The sequence below is a fragment of the Diadema antillarum genome, unplaced genomic scaffold, assembly GCF_040938485.1.
Source record: "Diadema antillarum isolate AM-2024a unplaced genomic scaffold, OU_Dant_1.0 seq00000316_RagTag, whole genome shotgun sequence".
In the NCBI taxonomy this organism is placed as follows: domain Eukaryota; kingdom Metazoa; phylum Echinodermata; class Echinoidea; order Diadematoida; family Diadematidae; genus Diadema; species Diadema antillarum.
In genome coordinates this window covers 514,270-532,983 of record NW_027271336.1, presented here as the reverse complement: position 1 = coordinate 532,983, position 18,714 = coordinate 514,270, and the positions used below count along the sequence as shown (strand labels likewise).

The window sequence follows — 18,714 nt, the reverse complement described above, 5'->3', positions numbered from 1 at the left end:
GTTACCCTCCCGCTGGTTTGATTTCACTTTGTGCATTTATTATTGTAAGTCGGCTTGAATTTCAAGTGGCGTTTTCCCCTTTGAGAGTGAAATTCCAGCCAAGTTATGATTATGCGCTTATACAGTTGTAAGTGTTGTTCTCATCATCATTATATCTACTGTAATCTGATTCCGTCTCGCAGCCATTCCTCGGGGGAAGTGACTCATCCAATCAAATCCAGGGCAAGATCAAGTTCGGCAAGGAGACCCTCGCCACGCTTAGCGGCAAATGGGTGAGTTGTTGTTGTTTTTTTAATTTATTTCATTATATTGTTGTCGTTGTCGGTCTTCCCCATTGCATTCGTACTACCATATTATTGTAATACCTGCATCTTTACATTTTGTGGTATCAGTTTATGTGCAAAGCTCCCCTGTGCGATCAGTAAGATGAAATCTTACACCTTGTCTGGGTATTGCACTTACAGTCTTCATAGAGATTATTAGTGTTACAACCACCACCAACACCATCATCATCATCATCATTAGTAGTGCTTGCGTTTATACCAAGACCGCGTTTCAAACTGACTTCAAGTCTAATTCTACATTCAAAGATAAAATGTTACGCTCCTACTTTTACTAGTTTGAATTGTTGGAATAAAGCAAGAATGGAAATAGATAGCATCACTTTTCTCAGAGCTCCTACCGAATATCTCTCTTTTTTCAACAAATATAAGAAAAGATGCGTATTTGACTCATAAATATGTCCTAATTTTTTTATTTACCATACTGAATGAATGCAATCTTTCCATTCTTTCATAATAAAGGTACAGGTTTTCTTTTGTTTTTGTTTTTTTCCTCTTTGCCTTGATAAGTGTTGGCAGCCTTGCTTTTAATAGTAAATATTAAAATAGATACAGTAATCGGTGATTTGCTATGTTTCATGAGCTTTTTGTTTGCGTAATGTATTTCTTATGCAGGATGAAGAAGTGTTCATCAAGGACAAGAAGACAGAGGTAAGGGACTAAATCAGATTATGTCTGTTTGCTGGGAAAAGTTTTGCCTAAAGAGCTGACAGTTGTGGTATTTCATCATTTAAAGCCTCAACTCTATGTGCGCTACAGCATAAACCCACAAAGTACCACAATATTCTGAGACTGCAATACGCTGAGTGTTTTCGGAAAACACTCTGTTTTTCAAAGCCATACAACTTTTTATGGAAGTGTCTCTGCAGTGATACATAAAGAAAATAATTATGATATATAATTGTTACATCTTACGATAATTCTATGACTATGACACTTTCAATTTATGATGGCGAATTGCACTTTATTGATTAGTTTGTGTGCGGTTGAGAATTTGAGCAAAATATAAGTCGACTGAGTTCAGCATGTAAATGTGGCGCGCATGAAAGAAACTATTTTTGATTTAATACAAAGTCAAACAAAACCATACTGTTAAAGGGACTGTACAGTACTGGTTGAGGTAGGGTTTCATGTTTTGAACATTCCTAAGTGAGATAATGAAAAGCCTCTTATGAAATATGAAAGAGCATGTAATTTTAAGAAGGATTCAACGTTTATTTGATGAAAATTGGTTTTCAAATGGCTGAGATATCCAAAAAAGTGCTAATAATAAAAGGCGACATGCCCCAACTTTATTAGTATCTCTTTGTTTCACTTTGTTTTTGGATATCTCAGCCATTTCAAAACCGATTTTCATCGAATAAACTTTTGATACCCTTTAGAACTGCATGCTCCTTGACATCTCATAGAGTGGTTTCTGAACATCTTGCAAAACATTAAAAGCTAAATCTTCACCTCGACCAGAACTGTACACACCCTTTAAGGGCTAACCATGCCTTGTTTTGCAAGGGAAGTACTCTAAAGATAGAGGATGTGGTTGATGCATAAAACCAACAAGACTCATGCTAATAAAACAGTCTGTGCATACAACATTCATATCATATCTTTTGGTTGCAGAAGTGCCTTAATAGGTATACTAGTGTTATTCATCATGAGCACAATAATCACTAGGTGGTATATCAAATGATAAGCTCTATTAACCCATTGAGGACGAGTCCCGAGTAGAATCGGGCAAGTGTCTATGGGAAATATGTGTTGTAGCAAAATCAGTCCATCCTCAATGGGTTAAAGTTTGGGATCCTTGTAATGGCATATCACTTTGATACCAGTTTTTAGCTTTTGAGCACTGTGTGGTGCACTCATTCCTGGCTTTCCATCCATCAGAACTTACTCTGCATGCAATGAAATAGGTTCTTAACCCATTGGAGACTATTCCCAAGTATACTCAGGCTGGTGTTAATGGGAAACATAATATGTGACCGTGCACCTCAAAACGAACATAGAGTCGCACACACTGATTTTGCGTGAGGACTGAAAATAAGTGAAATGGGTCAAACTAGCCAAACCTGACTTTTTCATATTTTCTGAAAGAGCGGGTCTTCTTTTACATTATGTTAAAATTTGGAATCATAAAACGGACAGGAAAGTGTGTTTTTTTTAGCAGTTTATCTCGAACATTTTTGGTAGAATAGTGTGATTAGGTGTGTCTTTAGAATCCCTTTTTCATTTCTGAAAAACTTTGTCCACACTCTTCACTTTCAACTCTAATAACTTTTGAAAGGATAGTGCTACTGCTTTGAAAGTTGGCATTAATTATGGACAGAATGTGTTAATGAGGCATGCTTAATTTCAGTTTAATGTTATTATCCCTTCATTGTTGTTACTCTGGTGGTTTACTTCCTGTTTTGTGTCCCATTCATCACAAAGCCAGCACGGTTTGGTAAAGATTAAGCTCTTGAATAGGCACTGTACTTCAGAGCCTCTTTTCTCAGTTCACACTTTTCCTGAGTTTGTGCTTTCTTTCCCATATTTAGATAGGTTAGGAGAGTCCATTTGAGTTGAGTTATATATCGTTTTAAAGCTTAAAGTCTGCTCTTTCAGAATATGGTCTTAACCAAAAATTCATGTCTGGCGACTTTTTGTTTGTTTTGAGGTGCAGGGTCACATATGTTATAGCAAATTCAGCTCGTCCTCAACCGGTTTCAGAGTATTTATAAGGTGTCAGTGTTTTCTTATTTTAAGGGGGTGTTTGTTGTTTTGTTTTTGGTTTGTTTCTTTTTTCCCAATAATTTTGTGAGTGGTTAAAGTTGCAATCATGAAGTACCACGACAGTAATGAACAGATAAATGTTGGTGTGCACATCGCATGAATGTCAGGATCAGATTTGATATTATGGCATGTTGTTGTATTCGCAAATAGCATCCGACTCGCAAAATTTGTGAGAAAAAATCCCTTCAAAATACAAGTTGTACGTGGCATATACAGTACAATGTACATGTATGTGGCATTATGACCATTGTACCTAAGGATTGAGAAACATTCACCTGAAATATTGGAGGGTAACGATGCACTTTGAACTCCCCTCTCCTCCAGCACATGGAGCAATTTTGGGCCGTCACCCCCGAAGTCAAGAGGAATCGATTAAGGAGATCCACAGCTGTCCTGGAAGAACAGGGGGAGTTTGAGTCTGAGAGGTTAGTGGAACCTGCCTTGTTTGGCAAAATTCTTGGTACCATGTGTTCATCCGAAATTGATTGTGTTACCTTTGGTTATTGTTACTTTTTAAGTTTGTTTGTGTGTATGTATGTGTTAATGTGCTTTACTTTTCTGTTCTCTCTTCCTACTTGCCTCTCTCTTCTGCTCTTTCCTTCTCTCTTTGTGTCACTGACAAGATGTTTATCAAAAATTCAGTGTTTAACCATGGTTATTTTAACTGTGTGTGCGTGTTATGTGTGTACCTGTTTTTTTCTCTTTCTGTCTCTGTGTCTGTCTGTTTGTTTGTGTGTTAGTTTTTTCTTGTTTTGACACATTAAAAGACATCACATAACATCACACCAGACATGTTTCAATTATGTTCTGTATATTTTATCATTATCTCTTAGTTTTTGTTTGTCTTCCATTAATTTCACAAGTTGTCTGAATTAATGTGTGGAATCAACTTTCAAAAGTTTTGCCTCCACTTACAGAAATGCAATGTGTAGTATTTGCAAGAGGGAAAATCGAAATTAAAGTTTTCCTCATTTTTGTCACTTTGGTTCTCGTTGGTAAATTTAACCACTCCAGAAATTGTCCTGCAAGTCCAAATTTGCAGAAAACTATGTGAGAAAATAAATGACAAATATTTTTTTTTGTTTTAATTCTAATTTGTTATTTCACATGCCCTATGCAGAGAGATGGTGTTTGATCGTTTGCATGCCGTTATGTATGGTATCCCATGAAATTCCTATCCCTGTGCGCAGACTCTGGTCCCGCGTCACCGAGGCGCTGAACCACGGCGACGTGCACGAGGCCACGAAGGAGAAGTACATCCTAGAGGAGGAGCAGCGAAAGGGGCACAAGGAGCGCAAGGCTAAGATGGTAGAGTGGATGCCACGCCTCTTTGAGAGGGACGACATCACGGGTGACTGGATCTACAAGCACACGGAGTGAGTCCGTCATACCGTACCGTATGTCCCCCCAAAAAAACTTACAACGGGACCCTCCGCAATGATATCTTTAAAAAGAGTGAATCTATCCAAATGCAATTTCAGAGTATGAAACTATAACTCATTTCCCACATCTTACAGAAAACCCCATTCGATTTGCTTCAGTGTTCAAAGAGAAATGAGGAGTTTTGTAGAGCATGTCAAGAATCTCTTCCCTCCAAGTTCTGTCTATTATATTCACACACAATAGCATCGAAGTGCTAAACTTGGAAGAATCAGACTCACAACATGCTTTACAACATTCCACATTTCTCTGTGACCGCTTAACCAAATTGAATGGGGTTTTCTGCAAAGTAAAGCTAAGATGTTATTTTTAAGATCCCGAAGTAGCATTTAGACAGTTTAATCATATTTGATGTTATCAATGCGAAAATTTGATTGTAATTTTTTTTTAGACATACTGTATAGGCTGCTAATTTCGCGAGGGTGTGGTTTTAAGTGTAGCAAAAAAAGCTGCTGAAAACTGCTTTTCCAATAGTGGTGAACCAATGGAGTATTCTAAATGGAGTCAAAAGGGGCCTGAGCTTTCAATCCTAGTAGAATCTTCATCAGAGGCAAAATGATAAACAAGCAGGGAAAGCAATCACATAAGGACTTCACACGACAAGAACAGTCAGGGGAGGGCTAGGGACACAGAACAAAGAAAACAAAAGGGGAGGGTAGGAGGTCATGGGCAAGGAGCCCAACAGGTAAAGGGATGGGGATTAGAGCAGGAGGGCGGACAGACAAAAGGCAGAGGAGGGTCAGTAATGATCCTGAGGACCAAGGGGGCAACCATTGAAGGATAAGGATGAATAGGGAGGCAACATCAAACAAGATAAGGAACAACAGAGGGATAAAGAATGGAAAATAGTGAAATAGCAACAGCATTGGGGGGGGGGGGGGGGCTGAGCAGGCAGCAAGCCCTACTAAGGTGTACCAAGAGGAGGCAACAAAGTGAAGGTTAGAGTCAACCAACAAATGCAAGTTATCAAAGGGTTTGATTTTCATGAATTTCGCATATCACTGTTGGATAGCGAATTGAACGGCTCGCGAAAATATCTACATGCGCTAGCAGGGGAATAGTGCATATATCATACATGTCGCATCGGTGTCAATTCACAAAAACAACATCTCACGAAATGTCTGTAGCCTCTTCATTCACGAAAATATCTGTACACGAAAATAACTGTTACAACTTATACACTATCATGGTGATCCTTGACCCCACTGAGTCCTGAAAATTGCATTTGTTTGCTTTTAATATTGCTTTTTTGTTATGACCATTTTTTTGTTTTGTACATGGCTATTTTTCATGAGCTGGAGTAAAAACTTCTTTTACATGTGAGGTATACTTTGATCACACATGGTGATGTTTATTTCAATTTGCAGAGTTTATATCAAATGCCTCAAAGTCACTTTACTAATCTATACATGTATATGTGACCCTGCATCACAATACTAGCAAAAAGTTGCCAACCATGGATTTTTAGTTAACCTGTTGAGGATGGGCTGGTTTTTCTACAACAGCATTTTCTATAGACACCTGTCTGAATATACTTGGGACTTGTCTTCAACGGGTTAAGGGCAGATTGTGAAAGAGCAAACTCTAAGCTTTAAAATGACGTATAGCTCAATGCAACTGGGCCTTCCTAACCTGTCTGTTCAAATAATGGAAAGAAAGCACACACTCTAGAAAAGTGTTTTACTGAAAAAAGGGGCTTTCCACTTTAGGATCTGTTCAAGTTTAATCTCACTAGCCTCTGCTCTGTGCAATGAATGGGACAATAAACAGGATGTAAAGCTCTGTGATAACCACTGGGATAACCACACTGAAGGGATTATCAGATTAAGCTGAAGTTTTCCACACTCATTAAACACATTCTATTCATGACTGATACCAACTAGCACTAGCAGTATCCTTTCAAAAGTTATCAGTTTTTAAAGTAAACAGTGCATATTAAAGGGATTTTTTTGAAAAGGGGCCTCATGTACCTAATCACAGTGTTTGAAAATATTCTGTATAGAAAAAAAAAAACTGCTAAAAACAAAATTTCCCATTCGTCTAATAAACCCAAACTTCAGAATTACGTAGAAGAAAAATTGTTCTTTCATAAAATATTAAAAACTGAAGAATGACTGAGTTCACGCATTTCACCTACTTTGAGTCCTCTCACAAAATCAGAGTATGCGACTTTTTGTTTCAGAAATGTATCATGTCATGGATTGTAAATTTTGGTTATCTTTATTGATGATTTTTATTCATTCAAGTGTGCTATAGGAAAGTTGATTTTGGATTTTGATGTATTGTCTTATGTCGCATAGTGGTAATTGAGTGATATCATTTAAGACAATGTTAATATTTATTTTTCTTCTCCTCACACCAATGCAGCACAAGGCCGTGGGACCCTCTGAATGACATAGAGCAGTTTGAGCTGGAGGGTATCATCCAGACGAGAACGCGGCACCGGACGCAGATAGTCCGCACCACCAGCATAGTCAGCCTTCCAAACAGGAGAAATGGGCCCACGGAACAAAGGTTAAAGGTTAGCCACACTTCTGTAACTCACAGGGACTTTATCTTTTATTCTTCAGTTTCCATGTCAATTCTACCATCTGTAATTTTCCATGGTTAAACTCATGAAGGATAATTTCATGTGATTGTCCAATATAATTACAGTTGCAATCAAGACATTCATCAACGTGAAAGTCTATAATTAGATATCTTATGTTTTCAGTCCTTACATTTCCTAAATGTAGTTCTTGTAGATCTTTGTTATTGTTGTTCAGTCATATTAGCCTATCACTGTCTCTCATCAATAGTATGATGTATGGTCAGTTTCACGGTAAAGGGTGTAACTTTCAATTTTTAGCCTTTCGGCCTACCCTGAACACATAGATTTACAGATCTCAAAGATTTTTTCCTATGTGAGTCACCTTATAAGTAGCCACCTTGGGTAGCATAATCAGGTCCAGGTATTGATGCGTTTTGTTTTGACAGTCACATATGTACCCTAAAAATGACTATTTTGTTGCATTGAAATTTATATAACATTTTTGAAATGTTAATAATTTTCTACAGCAACTGCAGAGATCTAATTTTTTATGTTAAAAGCATAGTTGTATGGTCAATTGAAATGACCAAATTAGTTTGGTTTGCATCTGGCCCTTTATTTTAGAATACTATGACTTCAAATTTGAGGTTTCGGAGGCTTCATTTTCCGTTAACAATTGTTTACAAACTTTGATGGACAGTAATGATCAGTGGGTGTGTTTTGGTTACTTTCTTTTATGCTGAAAATAGTAAGGTACAGTTAAACTTTAGACTTACATCAAAGTTTACTTGATCCTAGGGCTATTTGAAATTTGGTGATAATTTGATTCCATCAAGTGAAATTTCCGTTAGCAGTTTTGAAGCCTCCGAAACAAAGTGTTTAGTCAAATAATATGAATATAGATAAGAGAAGCGACCTAATCTATATGTCAAAATGTAGGATATGGGGCCCTAACCTAATAGACCAAAAATAGTTAAGATCCGCCAAACTCTCTGAAAATAGGAGACAATACAAATTTTCCGTTAACATGTGAAGCCTCCGAGACGCATTGAAGCCTCCGAAACAGCAAAAACATCTAATTTGACATTTCTGATAAATTCTTTGAGTGTCTGCCCCAAATTATGCCATGAAATCATCAACAGACATGGGCAGACAACAAAAATGATAAAAACATTATGATACTGCAATAATTTTTTGAGCTAATACACTTTATAGAGAAAAAGTGGTTTCGGAGGCTTCAAACAGATGTTAACACTGCATTTTTGTGATTTTCTCTGGACAAAATCAAATTAGATTTATTGTTCACCCACCCAATGATTGCTTATGACATATCTAAAGATATTTAATCACATTCAGTTTTCTGGCTGCTTTGTTTACTCACCAATATAGATATACTATACAATTTACCTATTTTTCTTAAACAGTGCAGACGTGTCACACATAACTCACCTTTTCATTCAGCAATAAAATATGAGCAGATGAGGATGTTGCCCCACAAATATGTTTAAACAGTGTATATCAACCAAAAAAGACACAATTTATCCATCACTTTCTACATAACATACATGATTTTCATAAAAACATAAGGCATACCAAATTAATTTTCCAGATGTTTCGGAGGCTTCATTTTATGTTAACAGCATGTAAATGGAATGTTTTGATTACAATTGTGTAATTCTAAGTCTATCAAATAACTGTTTGGACTGAATGAGACGTAATGATTCCTCAAGCAAGGTGTAGATAGTTGTTTAAATGTATGAAAAGCATTTATTTTGTAGGTTTCCTTTTGAAACAATGGAACAGGCTAGATATTGTGAGTATTGAAAGTGACTTCCAGCTTGCGTGCATGCCCACATCATGCAACAGTAGTGCAACAAAGCAAGCAGTTGTGGATACATCGATGTTCTTAAGTTGGATAACTCATTTTTACTCTTGAGAGAAGTTGAAGTGTTGTGACCATATTTGTATCACTCTTTTGACTGGTTACACTTTGATGATGAAGACCAAACAATTACTTGATTATTTAGTGTTAAATACACTTTTTTTTAAAAAGAACTGAACACTATTCCTGTCCTGAAGATTCAAGGACTTTAATAGATGGTTATTCAAGAGGGAAGCATACACTTAACTAAGAAATATATTACTTTTGAATTTAAGGTTGTATCTTTTATGCATGATCAAGAGCAAATGGTGGAAAATATTTTTTCGATTTTTTACACTTTCGACTCACTATCATCTGAGTGTAATAGTTTCGAAACACAATCTTTTACATGTCCATTTATAACCCATTGACAAATCCATTCCATTGTTACTCACATGGCATTTGTTTTTGCCACTCTAAAATCTTGACTTTTTCAGCTTTCCATTTCTTAACAAGTTCTTTAGCTTTCATTTTCAATACTTATTTGGAGGAAAGTAATTAATCAATAAATTTGTGAGTGGATTTGAAGATAGCTAACGTCTTGCAGATTATCATTTCTGTGGTGTGACTTGGATCACAGGGTACCGTTTTGGAATTTTGACATTTGATTACTTCATTCAGACAGGTTTTCATGTCAGTCTGTATGTCAGATCTAATGCATGCTAGGTGCAACCCAATCTTGATACTATACCCTATTTTCCATGTGCTGGCATGGACCACTTGACTATTTTTGATTAAACAAAATGTAACTTGTTTACAAAACATCTCTTTTCATACACATGTGAGACTCTATGACATGTTTGCGGATGTAGTTCTCAGTGCAGTAAATGGACAGTAATGGTTGGGATAGGATTGTTTATAAATGACATATAGACCTCTACTTATAAATAGCCTGTTGTCATGGGGTACATGTACATGTACAGTGTAGTTTACATGGGTGGGTGACTGGAGAAGTTATGTTCATGAAGAACAATATTGAAATGATTGAAATCTTTATAATCTGTTTAGTCCTGGCTTTTCTGGAAAAAGTTACAAGCCCCTAACTATTTTGAAATTCAAAGGGTTAAAACTGTAGTCTGTGGGTTTATGTACTATTTAAAACAAACTTGTAGGTTTCTAACAAACTTAGATATTTAAACACATTTGCTGCTCTTTGATTTTTTGCTAAATAGGTTGTCATTTTTAGAAACAGTAAAAGTTCTGTTAGCAATTTCTCAATATGTACCTTCAAAAACAGGCCTCCTAGCTGTCACAGGAGTCACACAAATTGGAATTTTATAAAATAACTATAAAAAAGAAGCCTTTGAAGAATTAATAAATTAAAAATTAAATTATATGAAACAGGGGTGACTTGTATACCACATAAAAAGAAAGTAAAAATCTAACTATCATACATAGGGAACTATACATTTGGTCAACATTTTTTTTTTTTAATTCAAATTCATACACAGTCATGGGTAGGGTATGTACATTTATCTTTTCAACAGGCGATTCAAAAAGATGAATGGGATCTTGACCATTTCAATTTCTATTGAGCTCCATGATAATATCACCAATATATTGATTATTCCAACTCCATTTTGATGATGACCCTTACATGGAATGGCTGATCGGTGTTTAAGATTGCTGTTCTATGACCATGATCACTGCATTTGATAGCTACACTGTATAGTAGGGGATATCAGGCATGGTCCATATGCAAAAGAACATTTTAAGCCTTTTTTCCCCTTTCTATATTTTACAATGCTATGTTGTAATCTAACCGTCATGCCATCACATAGTCTATTTTCTATCCCTTTCTCATCAACAGTTGAAATTGACTTCACATAAAAACAATTATGATGGGTGGTTTATGTCAATATACATCCCACAAACTGCACTTATAAAGCAAGCAAGCATAATCTTTGCATTAAGTCTATAGCTACAGTTCTAACTCATTGAAAGTAATTCTTACTGCATTATGATGAAAAGTTTGACAAATACATACAACTGTACGTGTGTAGCCTAATCATGTTCTGCATTGCTAAAGTCATGCATATGTATGCAAATACAGTGTATGTATACAACTAAGCATAAAGATTTAAAAATATTTTTCTTTGTCTCTTAACATATAGTTGGAAAGTCTTTTGTCTGCATACAAATAAATACTATTTTACATGTTACAACATTGTTAGTTGTGTATTTGGAAACAATCAGCTGCATTAATGTACTTCATATCACCTTAAAATGGACAATTTTTGCATGTTAACAGTTATGATGAAGCCTCCGAAACATGCATTGCTGCTAACTTTAAGCCGCAAAAAAAAAGAAGATGTTCCTAATCAGTGTACTTTTATTGCTACTGTTGCAGTTCCCTTTAGAATCATATTGCCTCATGTAATGTCATAAATTTGAACTTAGCATTGCTCAAAGTGTACACAGTTTGTTATTCACTTTTGTGGAAGCCAATTTCCTTGTAATAATAAGTATGAAGGGTAAACATTAATATGCACTGCCATAAAATGTACATCTGTATACTGTTATTCACATTTTATTGATGCCCTGTCGTTATTCTAGCATGTAGTGATAGTTGCTTACTGTAGTTTTATTATTTTAAGTGAATACAAGACTAGAACTTTGTGTTAGCAGTTTTGAAGCCTCCGAAACACACTAGTTTGTTAACTGAAGCCTCCGAAACTCACAAGTCTGAAAATTTCAACTTTATCAAAAATAATCGAATTTCTTTGGGATTTTGGTTGATAAATGTTTGTTACCAAGAGATAATTTAGGGCTATGTTTAGAGTGGCTCTTGCTTCTAGAACATTCTTTTAACTTAAAAATAGTTTGTCAGGTACCATTTTTACCTTGGAATTTGAAGTTCACATCCAAATAATTGCAAGAGCGAATATCTGTTGGGGGAAAAGTGTTTTGATATTTCAAATACATGTTCACAGCAAATGAAAAGTTGCATTACATCCACCATTTATCTTCATTTGGTTGCTGTGGGTGACCAAAACATTCTTGTTGTTTTTACCTAAATTTATCTAAAATTCCATAATAGTCACTTCATTTTTCATATTTAGCCAAAGAATTAAGCTCTGGAATGACAAAATATTGAAAATATAGACATTCCTATATAAAATAGAGGCAAAGATAAAAATGGAAACACAACTTTAATTTTTGACCCTTGCCACATCAAAGTTACACCCTTTACTGTGAAACTGACCGTATATAAACTATGAAGAAGAAGAGACTGTTGTATGCAACTCACATGTGATGAGCAATAATCAAATTTTGTAGTTTTTCACTGGCATCCAAATACCCTAGGCTGCTTTCTTGTTTTGTTTTTCATACCTTGAAACATATCGTTGGTGGGGTGACAAAACCTCGTATCTCGATATTTGGTGAAAATGAGTTTTCTTCATTATATTGAAGCTAGGAACCATTACTATGTAATTCCCAATCCTTATATGCCCATCTGCAAAACTAAGGTCACAAATGATAAATAAAAGTTGGCTGTTTCCATTGACTTACATGTTATGGCAGCCATGTTTTTTAGCTCTCCTGAACATTTGACATTTTGAGATACGAGGTTTTGTCACCCCACCAACGATATGTCTGAAAACTGTATAGGCTTCACTGTTCGCAGTTTACGTGTGGCAGTCGTTAATGATCATCATCTGAAAGAAGCTTTTCTTTATCATGCCAAATTGCCCCCTCCTCAATTCCTTATCAACCTTCCTGCAAAAATGATCCTCGTTGCAGCGCAATGCCTCCCTGAAGCACGCCCACAACAAGAAGACCCAGGGGCGGTCACGGATAGGGAGCGGATCCCCCGACCCCGCCAGCGGGGACAGCGACGTGACATCGGGGGAGAACTCTGACCTCTCGGAAAATGAAGGTGGGTCCCCCCTCTCCCTCTCTGTTTGTTGACTTCTCTGGACGTTTTATGAAAAGAGAAAGAAGAATGTACCAAAGATTGGGATCTAATGCTCTGTTTTATAGTGTGAATATTAACAAATAAGTCTTTAACCCGTTGAGGATGAGTTCCAAGTATACTCGGGCAAGTGTCTATGGGAAATGCATTTTGTAGCAAAATTACTCCGTCTCAAGGGGTTAATATGTAGTGTATTTTCTTTCACTTAATGCCACCATGCGCATATGTCACACCTTTCTGTCGTATATCCTTTGTAGTTTTCGTTAGTAGAACAACATTCTACGTGTGTCATTTTTTGCTTTGTTTTTAAGTGTGTCTAAAATTGTTATACCAAGATACGTGTATGAAGGAAAGTTCTTTAAATTTCATCAGTCGTGCACTTTGTTGTCTTGCCTTTGTTGTCCTGCCTTTTACGATAAACTGGTCATTAGTTCGGTGACCATTACATTTGATGGTACACTACCATTGCTAGAACGCTTCCTCACTCTCCAAAGAATCACCATCAGAGAACTTCCACGCGCTTTAGTCTCACCTGAGGGTTTGAAAGAGTCGACTTTAAATCAATTCTGTGATTTTTATTTTTTTAATTTTTTTAATTTTTTGTACAGATGACTCCAGCCAGAAGTCCAGCAGCAGAGTAGAGACGGTGCCCGTGCCCAGGGCCCGCGTGGAGGACATCGTGGGCCCGATCCGGGAGGGTTCGGAGAGAGTCCAGCAGGAGCTGAAGACCATCAACAGCCGGCTGGCGTTCATCGCCCAGCAGCAGGGTCGGGCGAGCGCCTCCGCGGGCCTCTCCAAGTTCGAATGGCTCCTCCTCGCCGCGGCGCTCATCTTCAGCCAACTCCTGACGGCGTACTTCTTCAAAGTCTGAAGGAGGTGTCACCATTTTTTCTTTGTTTTATTCACTATGTTTTTTTTTAATTCATTTCTTTCAATGTTTTTCATAAAATGTTGTATTTGTACCATCTTGTCTCTGCCTAGAGTGGCAGAGTAGAGCAGTGAGGCGGTGAAAATTTTTCCCCCCAGCCAAACTCAAATCCCTGCTTGATTGAGCAAAAAAAAATTTATATCAGAAAGTGATGTATTCATAACTGTATGAGTCTGTGAAGCATGAAGCATGCTGTGTGACAGACATTGTTTGTGTATTGATCAGGTTTTTGGAGAGTTTTTTACTCCAAGAAAACCTGCTGAATAGTATATGGTAACATGAAGAGTGGTGAGGTATTGTGGGATGTCCCCATCCTCTGAAATAACCAATTGTCCAAGACAAGTTCACCACACAGCTGAACTTGTAGCCCAAGTAAAAGATGATAAGACAAAAATCAAATCAAAACAAAACATAGTGAGCATGCAAGACATGGACTTCTGTCATCAATAGCTGATTATTGTAGCAATCACAGCCACTCCTCTTGTACTAAATCCTGATTTCTTGATTTACAAAGTGCAGTTGATTTCTATACCCATGGTTGGCCCCTCAGTGATGGCTCTGTTTTTATATACCTATTAGCATGCACTATGAAGTGCTGTCTTTACCAGCTGGTACCTATGTCTGGAAACTTCTATCATCACTGAAAAGAGATTGGCTAATCCCCCTAATCCCTTTGGTTCACCATGGCCTTCCTGTTGGACTGAGGCACATTGCTACACCTGAATGGGTTTGTTATTAACTCTTAATGTGCCAGGCCCAAAACCCCTAACGTGCCAGAGGTTTTTACCTAAAGCCAGAACGTTTCGAAATTGGACCGACAATGAAATTTAAAACCGCCATATCTCTGAAACTATTGACTGTTTTGAAGTGAGTTCTACACAACATATATCAAAAAATGTTTGTTCTTTCATGTCATGTAGTCAGTTTGCCATAATTTCTATCTGAACCTGAAATATTGCAGAAATAATTGATACATCAAAAAAATTATTAGAAATTTTTGTGTAGTATGGAAAAAAAGAGTCAGTCGCGGTTTTTCTTCAATAGAACGCTCCCTTGACTCTGTGAGAAAGTTTTAGAGCAACATCTCCTCTTTCAAATGATAACAAAATTGCCTTCTAGAATTGTATGATTCCAAAGATACTAGCAGTTTATTTTGTCTTAGCAATTTCTCTTTCTGCCTCAGTAATTCATTCCCAAATGTGACTTCTTTAGTCCCAGATCCTGTATTTGCAACTGAAGTAATGTCCCTGGCCCTGGAAGAGTGTCTTTTGTCCACGTGAGAAGGAAGAACCTACTAATCCTCCTTTTGTCTAAGCGGACCGGGGGCGGGCGTATTCTATTGAAATCGGCTAGCCTTTGTCCGCGCGTAATTCCTATGCTAGCGTGGGGGACGATTAGTGACGTTTACCAAAACAAAAGGATGAAAGACTTGACCGATGAACGAAAGCTGACCCTCTTTCAGGGACAAAATCAAAGCAGCTTCCCGCAGGACAGCATCCAAGTGGAACAATGCGAGTGGAACCGCATAGACAATACATGCTGATTCAATAGCATACACACGTGTGGTTTACCAATGAGACTTTTGGTCCATACACATCTCGCGGAGGGTGCGCTCACTGCGGATTTTCCCGACGCGAAAAAAGTACATCTAGCTGAAAAATCATGTATTTACTCAAAAATTTCCATTGTAAACATGGTCATATTTTCAGTGGAAACGATGGTTATACTAATCAGCTACCAGTACATATCATTGGCAGTTTCTTGGTGTAACACATTACGGTACCACAATAACTTAAATGATCAATGCTTTTCTCGCTCTTCTTAGTCGCCGATCGGCGACCATGGCACGTCAGGACTAAGGTCGCCGTTCGGCGACCATGGCACGTTAAGAGTTAAAACTGTAGAACTTGGTCGAGTTTTGGATGAATTAATGACAATACTTGGCAGTATAGGCTATTATAATACCTGGACACATGAAGAGTCTCTGGTAACTACCAACCATACAGTTTACTCCTATTTCAACTGCGTACAGTGCAAAGAGGTATGTACATGTACGTGTTGCTCAACAAACCCAGGGTTGGTGGTGTAAACAAATTGTTCTGATGTCATTGTCCTGTTTGCCTCTATCGTGTCGAGAGGTACATTATGTATGTGTAGATTGTTTGCTGACGGTAATAACAGTCTCTGTTTGCATGGGAATGCAAACCACATTATGTAGAGAGACAAAAGAAAAAAAGAAGTTTAGATCTGAATTGTTGGACTAATGCAATGGCTTGCACTAGTCTGCCTAGAGCAAATGTTAACATCTAATACGGATGTGATCACTGGGCAGCCAAGTTTTCTATTCCAAGAGCTTCTCTTGTTATTATGGCCAAGCTAAAGATACCTCTGACTGTGGTCTGCAATGACAATTTTGAGCATCAATCTGAAATATTGTGGGGAAAGAAAATTAAGAGACACACACGGTTGAAATGCTCCTTTTGCGTTGGGCTCAATGAGCCTGCGATAATTGCAACTACCTGCCTTCCATTCTGAAGAACTTACCACTCAAACATTCTTTTTGTGTCGTCAGCTGACATTGCAGATTCCGATGGTTCTTGCCAAATGATATTTTGGGTAGAAGTACAATATGATTTTATAAACTGATGGCATTTTTGCCAATAAAGCTACCCATGAGTTTGATTTATTACATGGAAAGCATGAAAATGCCAGAGAGCTTCATATACATTGTACAATGTACCTGTTGTGAAGCAACAGGTTTTTAAATTGTTGAAATGGACTCATGTGTATATCTCTTCATGCATGCATGATATTTGTGATTTTTGCAGTGTGTATGATGATTTATCTGATGTTTTGGTCATACTCTGTTTGGGTTGGAGAGGGCATTAATTGACCAAATGCATCGATAACCCAGTTTTGTGGGTTCTGCATGTATCTATGTAATGTCAGTGCCATGCGGACCACTGCAATGGTCAATTTATGTATCGGTCAGTCTGATGACACATGACCATTACTGGGTTTGTTTCCAGTTCATTGAATATCATGGTTTAACCCTTTCCATGACCTATGCTTTGGAAGGTGTGTACAATGCTATGGGGTTTGTGTTCCGATTCGCACTCGGAGCGCACAAAGAGTTAAGGGGCTATTTCAGATTGGGTGACATCCATTGTCTACACAGAAGAGTGTTTGCTCGTGACTGGGTTTTTGTGTTCCCAAACAAAACCATGTGGAAGGTACAAATAGACAAAATGAAAGATAGGAAACAAGTTAACCTTTTGTCTCGCAGAGAAATCGTAGTATGGTGTACAATGTCGTACACCTTACTATGATTTCCTCTCGAGACAAAAGATGAACTTGTTTCCTGCTGTCATAGAACTCACCGCGATGATCAACATCTTCACAAAAATGAAAGATGTTTCACAACAGTTGCCGTAATGTCATGCATGCATCCGTCAGCTTTAGACATTCCTTTGCTGCTATAAAGCCTTTAGGGCGTTTGGATTTTTTGCACCATGAGAAATGAGTCACCCAAGTCAGCCATCTCACTGCACTGTAGAGAAAAGGTATTGCCTCCACCTACGATCCGAAGCAGGAAATTTTTCTTGAAACAAGATCGCTTTACTACAGAGTTTAAGCATTAAACATTTGAGACTTATTCATGCTCAAAATTAGCAGGGGGAGCTGATTCTGTGAGTTGCCAAGTCCGAAAATCGAGAATATACTCACTATATTTACAGGCTACAAGGGTGTGACCAGCCCCTAGCTGCAGGTGGTACAGCCAAACTCGCCCTCGTCTGGAACACTTTTGTCTCGAAGAGCTACTCAGTGTCATTCTTCCTATAGTGTATATATTTATATATGAATGCGAGAGCATTTCGAACAAGAAGGAGTATATTTTTATCAGTGTAAATGCGTTTCTCAGATGAGTTGTTATTTACTGGCCAAATTTTTCGTCGAGATTGCATCATGTCTCAGATGCATGAGTCACACAGTAAAGTAACATTATTGTGTCCGTGTGGTTTGGGGTGTTTCGTATTATGAGCCGCTACACCTATGTCCCGTAGATATTTTGTTTCTGTGACATAATTTTTAGTGTCCCTAGATGATCTCAGGCAGTACTTATAGAAGCGTTTCAGCATGTTTTTGTGTTTTTTATACATTTTTTAAAAGCCAAAATGAAAGTTGTAGGAATGGTAAAGTCAGTACCTGGAGGGGGAGGGGAGGGGGGGGGGGGGGAAATGACATGATCAAGTAATTTCTTAAAGGGTGAGATACTGTCTGTGATGAAGGTGAGCTCATACTGGAAATATGCATAAGTGTCATTGAGATGTGATGACATTTTCATCAGGTAATGTATCTGTACGCTTTCTAGCTCTAAATATTGATATTTACAACCAGTCAAAACTTATTCCTTTTCTCATGTGTCAAAAAGTGTTGTAAAAAGGTCCAGAAAAGGAAATGCGAATGCAGAAATTGTTAGCTATCTAATCTGTGATTCGTATTTGTCTGAGCTGGGTTCTTTTTTTTTAGTCGGTCTGTTGAATGAGAGTGCTTTTATTATCCGTTTTATGAAACACAACTCATGTACACTAATACCAATTTTAATGCTGTGTATGTTTGATGGTCGTAACTCTGTAGACTGCAGTTCAGACACTCTTCCGATGACGAACAGTTGATGCTTTACTGTTTGCTGAAACGTATGGTTTGTTTGTTTGTTTCTGGTGGCATTTACTCTCCTACATCAGGGTACTGTGAGCAATATACAAACGTAGCAGAAATCTAGATCTGTGTGGTGTCGCTGGGAAGACTAAATGTACATGTACGTCGTCTCATGATGAACGATGAGTCTTGTGCACATGTTGAACATTT

At 37.6% G+C, this 18,714-nt stretch overlaps 1 protein-coding gene across 1 annotated transcript in view; it reads left to right on the top strand.

Moving 5' to 3' along the window:
* LOC139730493 (oxysterol-binding protein-related protein 8-like) overlaps positions 1 to 14,316 on the top strand; it is a gene marked incomplete at its 5' end in the record, with an annotated part of 42,893 nt that extends 28,577 nt beyond the window's left edge. Inside the window, 7 exons of the mRNA XM_071641333.1 lie at positions 183 to 272; positions 957 to 992; positions 3,435 to 3,535; positions 4,301 to 4,486; positions 6,918 to 7,071; positions 12,746 to 12,881; positions 13,526 to 14,316. Coding sequence (XP_071497434.1) covers positions 183 to 272; positions 957 to 992; positions 3,435 to 3,535; positions 4,301 to 4,486; positions 6,918 to 7,071; positions 12,746 to 12,881; positions 13,526 to 13,788 — 966 coding nt within the window. The remainder of the gene's footprint in view (positions 1 to 182; positions 273 to 956; positions 993 to 3,434; positions 3,536 to 4,300; positions 4,487 to 6,917; positions 7,072 to 12,745; positions 12,882 to 13,525) is intronic.
* Between the last annotated feature and the right edge of the window lie 4,398 nt (positions 14,317 to 18,714).